This window comes from Varanus komodoensis, unplaced genomic scaffold (genome assembly GCF_004798865.1).
Source record: "Varanus komodoensis strain SLA01 unplaced genomic scaffold, ASM479886v1 scaffold60, whole genome shotgun sequence".
Classification (NCBI taxonomy): Eukaryota; Metazoa; Chordata; class Lepidosauria; order Squamata; family Varanidae; genus Varanus; species Varanus komodoensis.
Window position 1 is genome coordinate 980,633 of NW_025336223.1, and position 8,280 is coordinate 988,912.

At 43.3% G+C, this 8,280-nt stretch overlaps 1 protein-coding gene across 3 annotated transcripts in view; it reads right to left on the minus strand.

Moving 5' to 3' along the window:
• The window catches only part of KPNA1 (karyopherin subunit alpha 1), a 48,644-nt gene extending 40,446 nt beyond the window's left edge, over positions 1-8,198 (minus strand). The window contains exons 1-2 of one of the 3 annotated variants that reach the window (XM_044449776.1): positions 8,079-8,198; positions 86-219 (exon numbers count right to left, since the gene is read on the minus strand). In XM_044449776.1, coding sequence (XP_044305711.1) covers positions 86-214 — 129 coding nt within the window. In that variant the 5' untranslated portion in view covers positions 215-219; positions 8,079-8,198. Of the gene's footprint in view, positions 1-85; positions 220-7,848; positions 7,955-8,078 lie in introns of those variants that run through there. The other 2 variants (XM_044449777.1, XM_044449774.1) reach the window with 2 other exon arrangements.
• Positions 8,199-8,280: the final 82 nt, after the last annotated feature.

Consider the following 8,280-nt stretch of genomic DNA (forward strand, 5'->3'; position numbering starts at 1 on the left):
CCACAGAAGGTAATACCCAAATCAGCAGGTTCCACATTTGAACATAGCACTTCCCATTCTCACTGCATCTGGGATTCCAGTGTACCTGTTCCTCTCTTTTCTGCTTCCGTAGTTGAAGGCCCTCTTCCTCACGCCGGCGACGCATTTCATCAGGATTCAGAGACTTGTTTTTATAGCTCTTCAGTCGAAAGTTTTCTTTTCCTGAAGTTGTCATGGTTTCTAAACAGCAATGAAAAGGGTTTTCATTAATAATGAAAGTTCTACATTACAAAAGGCATAGCATGGTAACAACTATTATGATAATGGCAACCCCCCCCCAACACACACACATTTACTGGGCTGATAGTAGCACTAGTCAAATCTTCTGGTACAAAGACAGACAGTCATCGTATTAGTGCTTTGGTTAGTTCTTTCATACACACACAGTTCCCTCTTTCATTTTAAGCAACCTTAAATATATTAACTACTTTCCCCTATTCTTGGTACAAGAATTGAGCATAAGAATTTTACTAGAGAGGTAAAATGGATCTTTTCAGAGATTTTTAACCTGAATTAATATAGTATACAGAATACTATACAGTATACAGAATTAATATAGTATACAGAAACCACATCTTTGAACTGCCTTTCACAAGACTTGCCTCTTCCCTTTTTCGCTTTCTTCTTGATACACAGCTGCTCCAATCAGAGGTGGCCACTACTATGTTGAGTCCTAGCTAGTACTCACATCCAAAGCAAACAGTAAAGAAATCTATCTACCTAAGTAATCTTTTCTTGTGATATTTTTAATGTCATTTCTTTAATTTTTCTCTATAGTAAGATACTTTACTTAATCATAGTTATTTTGAAAGGGTATCAAGTTTGCTGTCATATTTTATGCAAGAAACATCTTGTTACATGTTTTCTGCGAAAGGTTTTTTTAATGCCTGAATTAGCAAGGGGAAACCAGAACTCTGGCCCTGAAAAACAAAGATGACCTAAACTATACAGTATATGCTTAGTTTTCGGGGAGTCCAAAGATAGTGGAAGCTGTTGAGAAATAGGCCTTGATAACAAATTAAATGGCTGACTGCCCCAGACCATGCATTTATTTTCATACAAGTGTTTCCAGGAGTTTAAAGATAGCAAGCAGTGGAGAAAAACAATCTTAGAGTTGCCTTAGGAATAACAGTAGGTATATAGGTAATATATACAAGTAATCATTTTCTCTCCTTGGAGTCCATATGGTTTCAGCTTCTTCACCAACAAACCTTTGCTTTATTCACCTACAACCTGTACTCAGAGTATTGATAAGACAGCATAATGTTAGTTTAACATATGCTATTTGAAATAATATTGAGATCTTTGAGAAGAATGATTTAACTCAGGTTTGCCACAATTTTACACAGCAACACAAATATTCAGTAAAGGACAGTAAATATGCTTTCTCTGATTTAAACTTGCTTGACATTGGGGCTGTTTGTACTTTCTGGTAGCAAACTGGACATTCTGCAGCCTTCTGGAATATTCATTGACATATTAACCTGGACACTACAGGCTAATTGCAGCTTTAAAAACCCCACAGCTTACTAATTGCTAATTGTAGGTTAACTATTGGTTAATACACAATTAACCTACAGCATCTGAGTTCAGACGTCATGTCAAAATTAGATGATAAAATTACATGCAAACTGGGTCATATTGCTTTCACACTTATAAGCTATCATGTATGAATTGTAGGACAAACGCGTAACTCCAAGGAGCCACTAAATGTGGTTAGATTCTCAGTGTTGTAAGCTTCCAACATTACACACTTAATAAATAGAAAGCTCTTGTAAGTCACAGCGAGAGGATGAAAGTTGTCTGTTCCCATCACCACTTGCAAAAAGGATGATCCAGCCATGAAAAATAATCAAATGCATAGAAGAAGGTAGCACTTGCTTTTCCTTGCAATCATCTTTTCCCCAACTCCATCCTCCAAATTACAGTGCATCATTCTGAGTTGAATGGAACATGCTCTGAGGCAGAAGGATGGTTACACAGAAAGAATGCAAAGGAAGTGACTGGAAATATCATTTTCAAACAAGGCAGCTAAAAATCCCTCACCCCTGCAGTATCACCCAACCCTCTATATACATCCTACAAGGCAGCAGACAACACCAAGGCAAAACACACAGTTAAAACTTCTTGCACATACCTTCTAACTTTGGGTTACAAGGAAGAAAAAGCTCAACTACAAACAGAAAACCCTACCGGCAACTTGTTCCTTTATGGAGTAAAGTGTAGAATGCAGGGATACACAAAACGTTTGGACCCCAAGATTCCAAGGGCTGTACAGAGGCACAAGACACTCATCCAGCTGCTCTGCATTGATCCCTGCTTCCGGTTGGTAAGCGAGGGAAGAGGCTCATCCCCTCCCTGGCCCAGCCACTCTGACTCCAGTGCTGCTTTCTGGTTGGTATTAGCAGTGGAACAGCAGCATTCGAGGTTGTCTGGGGATACAAGACCTTGAGCCAATCACTACTTTAGGGCCACTATAAAATCAGAAGTTCAAATGTATCCCTTTTCTTACTATTTCCTATCAATGATTGAAATTGCCTTAAATGAATGCACCCTGCTTCTCAGGGGCTCACCTGTAGGTATATCTTTCAGATATCTCAGAAATAAAGACTGACTGATTTCAAACGTGTTGAGACGCTTTGCATATAGGATGGGATATAAATATTTTAAATAAACAAATAAGATGAATATAGTGGTTGCTGCATTACCCACTTTGCCAAATGCACCCAAGTGAACAGGCAGAAAACCTGAGTTCCTATAGACAAAACTGAACTCTTGGAGTGTCAGACAATTTGTTATAACTTTCCCCCATGCCATCCCCCTGATCTATAGCCTGTCACAACCACTTCCTTTTCCCTTGAACCACATGCAGGGGACCTTGGAGCGATTAGGAAGTTCAATTAGGTATGGACTGTGGAACAGCAAAGTTCCAAGCGCCTTCACTGCAGAAGCCACACCAATTCTTCCTTAGCAAGTCTTGTTCTTCTACAGCACGGGTCCTCAAACTAAGGCCTGCGGGCTGAATCTGGCCTGCCATGCCCATTTAACCAACCCGCCCCAGAGGTTTTGCACTTGCCATGCGCAGCTTGTTCATGAGGAGGTCGTTTTGAACTTGCTCGGAGAAAACAATCTCCTTGAGAGCAAGCTGGCGCCTTGCCCTGTGCACCCCCCCCCTCCCCCCCTTGCCCCCGCCCCTCCCCCCCCCCCCCCCGCCCCCCCCCCCCCCGCCCCCCCCCCCCCCAGCGGCACCACCTTGGCAGCCCGCGTGAACTGCTGGCACCTGTCAACTGGCCCCCTGTAGAAAAAGTTTGAGGACCCCTGTTCTACAGTCTGTCAACGTAACTTTAGAACCACCATGCTGCCTCTGCTTAATAGCACCCCCCCCCCCGAGGGGGGAGTTCATCTATGCTCAAGAGTCTACTGTAAGCCCGGGACTGCAAAACTAGGGAATTTGTCAAGGCACACCAACTGGTTTATACTAGTTTACCTGGAACAGAAAACTGTAATTCTCGTGCTTTTTTCTCCCCCACACACCCCAACCCATCCCTTTTAAAACATTGATATTATGTTGGCTATTTTCCAGTTCTATGATAAGGGGACTGATTTTAGTGTCAGTCTTTTTTCTCAAAAATCAATAGCATTGCACATAAAAAGTTTCCAGTCAGTTAGTCCCAATATACAGTGCTAACTTATGTTTTATATATCTCTGTATTTTGTATATGCAACCCATTTGACAGATACTCTCAAGGCAGTTTACAATCACTGTAAATGGGACTGAACACAACTAAAGGGATTCAATCTTTATATCATGAGAAATCTCAAAATGACTTGTACCTAAATGTGAGCCTCTGGGAAACAGAGCAGACTGATTGAAATCATGGCAATTTCAGTCACTGATTCAAATCAGCAAGAAAAATGGCAGTGAGCAAGGAGCAGTTGGGTCAGAGTTCTGAGTCAGGGATGGAGCTTGAGCCTCCTTCCACCTTCAGTAAACCCTGAGGTGTTGGGTGCCTCTGTGTAGCCCCCCTGCAGGGCCAAAGAGGTTGTACAACCCTGCTTCATACAGTGTTTAGTCCACAAAGAAATAAGTTGCTGATGGGTTTTGTGTACTTGTATTTTTTGGTCCTCATAACCAGCATTTGTAGACTGCTTTATATTTTTAAAAGATTTCTGAATGGTGAACAATGGAGAAGATGAATAAATACACAGCACAAATATTTAAAATCAAATGTTATCTATGAGATGTCCAGATCTTAAGAGTTACTGGACGAACAGAAGCAGTGTTCAAGCAGGCAGCATTCTAACACGGCTATGGCTGGCCCAAGCCCTATTCCTGAATAGTGTTTCTAGGTCCAGAAGATGAATTTTGGGCCTGGAAACACACTAGAAGTGGCCTCAGAAACCTCCTTCTAATTCCCTGCCAATTTATACTCAGCTACTGCAGTAAAAAAAAACCCTTAATCATTGGTAGAAATCGTAAGAGTTCGAAGCCAGAAAAGATTATTTATTTAAAGTATTTTATTCCATTTTCTCCTTGCTAACTGGAAAAGGATATGCAATGATAATGGAAATGTTTCTTACATTAAGAAATTAAGTATAAAATTCAATAAGTATAACATTCAAAACAAACCCAACAAACAAACAAACAAACACCCTGCAGAAAACCAGTGGAAAAATGCTTTCCAAAACAAAAAATTCTCAGCATTCATCTGAAAATGAAAAGGGAAGTTGCTTGGCAGACCCCTTGGGAGAGACTTCTGCCACTGAAAAGTTCCTATATCCATTATTCACCAATACCCTAATTGCTACTGATGGGCTAGAAAGCAGGGCCTTTGGCAAGTTACATGGTTAAAAGTGGTACTTAAGAATACATCATTTAGCATCTTACAAGTTAACACCAGCTCTTTAAACTGAGCCTGGAATGACTGCTGTAAAATGCTCTGATCAGCATCACAGCGGCCACTTTTGCATTTGAAATTTCTGAACAGTCTTGAAAGGAAGGCCCACATAGAGCGCTTCCCTGTAATTTGCAGTTAACCAGTACATGGAAGACTCAGGACAGTTCTGCCTTCTAGGTAGGATAATAGCTGGTTACCTAGCAGCATGTCCTCCTATTAACTTGTCTCACATATTTATTGCTTAGCCAAAGGCCATCACCTTCCAGCTTGTATCTAGACACTATCTACACTACCTTGTATCTAGGCCCAAGTGCTGGATCCAAACAGAAGAAAGGACATTGTTCTCCTGTTACTACTACAGTCCAGCTGTTGAAAAATCTCACGCCCATAAAATTTAAAAGTTACAATGGTGGTGGCTTCTCAGTACCTAGCTGTTCAAGTCATAGTCACAATACCATTTGACAGTTTTACAACACATTTATTTCTTAAGACGGAAAAGAAGAGCACAGAATCAAAATGTGTTTGCCTTGAGGATTGTGAACCTAACCACCTAGCCCCAGCGTTCATGAAAATAGCATAAGAGTCACCTTAGCCTGGGGAATCCTTGGATTCTTCAGACTGCTTGAGTTTTCAGTATCTACCAACTTGTCTATCTTACTACTCATCATAGGCACCACACTTTGTGATCACTGGTTCCAACAAGATCCTTGGGAAACCACACTGCCTGTTTCCACCACTATTTATTTCATTTTTTCATTGTCTGACAGTCAAGGAGTTCTGAGCAGTTTTTGAAAGGCTAAAGGTATAATCCTATGGGTTCTACCTTCTGTGCCCTCAAACTTGTTGGTTTATGCAGGGCAGGAGTGGGGGAAATCTCCCCCTTCTATCTTTCATTCGGGGGGGGGGAAGGAGGAGGATTGAGAAGATACAGAATAATCCTGACCATGTCTAGACTCCCCCCCACCCCCACCCCTCAGCTAGAACACTCTGTTGAAGGCCATATCCCCTACCTTGGAGAGGCAACTTCATAATTTCTGCATCTGCTGCAATACCTAGCTATGAGGTCAGAGATCAGTTTCTGGCCTGGAATCTAGGAATCCAAAGTATCCTATGGCTCCCAGGCAATGCCCAGAAGCCACAGCTAAAATCTCTAAAAAGTCTTTTTCCCTCTGTTGCTGATTTTATTTCTTAATGCATGTTTTAATTAATGTTATAGTCTTTCCTGTAAGCAAGGAAAAAAGAGGAATATACATAATTAAAAATAATCTTTCTTTTTTTTGGCTTACAGTTCTTGGACTTTCCACCAATGATTGAGGGTGAGATTGCATTTGCTCTGTGGATATTAGTCAGTAAGGAACTTAGACATTTTCAAACTACTCCTAGCAACTGAGTAGTACCATGTTTCCAGGTTAAATATCCATTTTCTGGACCTAAAATTACTACTCTGAAACACAGGTGGTCCAGCAGTAGCAGTCTTAAAATGTTGCTTACTTGAATATTCCTTTTGTTTTATCAGTAAATCTCGTAAGATAGGAACCGCCCATGGAAATAATTTGATGTTAAATATATTTATATAGAAAAGCTCAGTATAAACGATGTAAGTAGATACTGTGAAATCTAGATAAATATCCTTAAGCATGATCTTTTAAAAAGGTGTTCCTTTTTTTTCATTGTACCAGTTTAGAACACTGCACTTCCTGGTTCCCTTCTTCCCCACCTCCAAGCTCTGTCTTCAACCCTAGCAAAGGTGGTCCTCCTCCTCAAGCTGCTCTAACTTTGGATTGTCCTCCCTTCTCTACTAAGCAGAAGTGACAGGAAGATCAGAAGAATAGATAAAAAAGGCCAACCTTTGGTCTACATTTCAGAGGACTGAGAAAAGAGTAGGCCGTCAACTTACAGAAGACACCTTTGCAACAGCCTTCCTCGACCTTGTGGCCCCCCAGTTTGTTGGGTTACAACTCCCAGCACAGGGTTCCAAGATGGGGAAGGCAGCTCCAGAGGCATCTCTCTTTCTGTGCTCATATATGGGATATGGTACGCAACAATGTGATCCGTACACGTGATCCTAGCACGACTCTGTTCCTGCCTTTCTCACCCTGGTATTCCAGATGTGGCTAGGAACAGTGGCGGAGGCCACATTATTTCCCCAGCAGTGAATCGAGTGTAATAGCATGGAAAGTCACTGAACTAAGGTAAAAGATTAAAGATTGCTTCTATTGGTTTTATTTCAAGTATTGGCAATGCAAAAATAATTAAAATACGCAGAAACTGATCTTCAGAATCCTAAAGTCACAAGCTCTATGGTTATTTAAGTTTCCCATGACTATTTGGTGCACCAACAACCATGATTTTCATTAATTGGTTATGATGCAGGTGTGGGGGACTGGTGAGGGGGAGAAAACTCCAGAGTTTTAAAACTACTTTGAGACCCTGACACTAGATCAGGGTTCCAGGCAAAGAATGCATGTACACACTATTAGAAACCAGGTCCATCAAATATACCAAAAACATCAAGTGAACAGTTAATCAAATACTAACTATCGCACAGAGAGAGCACACACTTTGCAGAAAGAGGATCGCAAGCATCGCAGGAAGAAGATGGTTGCTTCCAACTCTCCTGTTCTATGATGGGAAGCACCTTTGCTCTACATCCAGGAAGATGCCTGGCAGCGAGAGTAAACAAACCCGGACCAGATGGGCCAGTGGGCCAAGTCTGTATCCAGCACCATCACGGGTTCCCAATGACCCCCGTTCCCCCGCAGAGCTTGCACCTCGTTCCAAGTGCAAAGGGGCGAAGGAGGGAACAGACCCTAGCGCTCTCTCTCAGCAAGATCTCGGATCCTTCCCTGCCCCGCCCACAACCTCTGCCTGCCAACCCCCCGCGGCCTGTTGCCTCCTGGCCGATGCCTACCGTGCAGTCCACGCGCCAATCGCCCCGGCCCGCCCGGCCGCCCTGCTCCAGACCCTCGCTTCAGTCGCTGGCGTGCCGAGGCAAAAGGCCCTGCACGCACACCCCTCCCTTTCTATCGCAGCTTCCCACAGGCCTGGCCAGGGCGCCCGGCCGCTCTATCCCCTGGGCGGATCCGGCCTCCCTGGCGCAGCACACAACGCCGTGCGCTGTTGTCCTCGCAGCCCCGGTACCTGCATGTACGGCCGGCTACGTAGCCGGCCCGCAACGTCAAAGTCCTCCTCGGGCCCGAGGCGCGCACGGGCGCCTCTCACTCCTTGCACGGCAAAGCCGGCTGCGAAAGCCCAATGCGCACGCGCCCCCGAACCCCCCCATTTTGCGTAGCTTCCGGTCCTCCATCCAGGTTATGCCCAGAGAGGCCGTTATTTGCCTCTA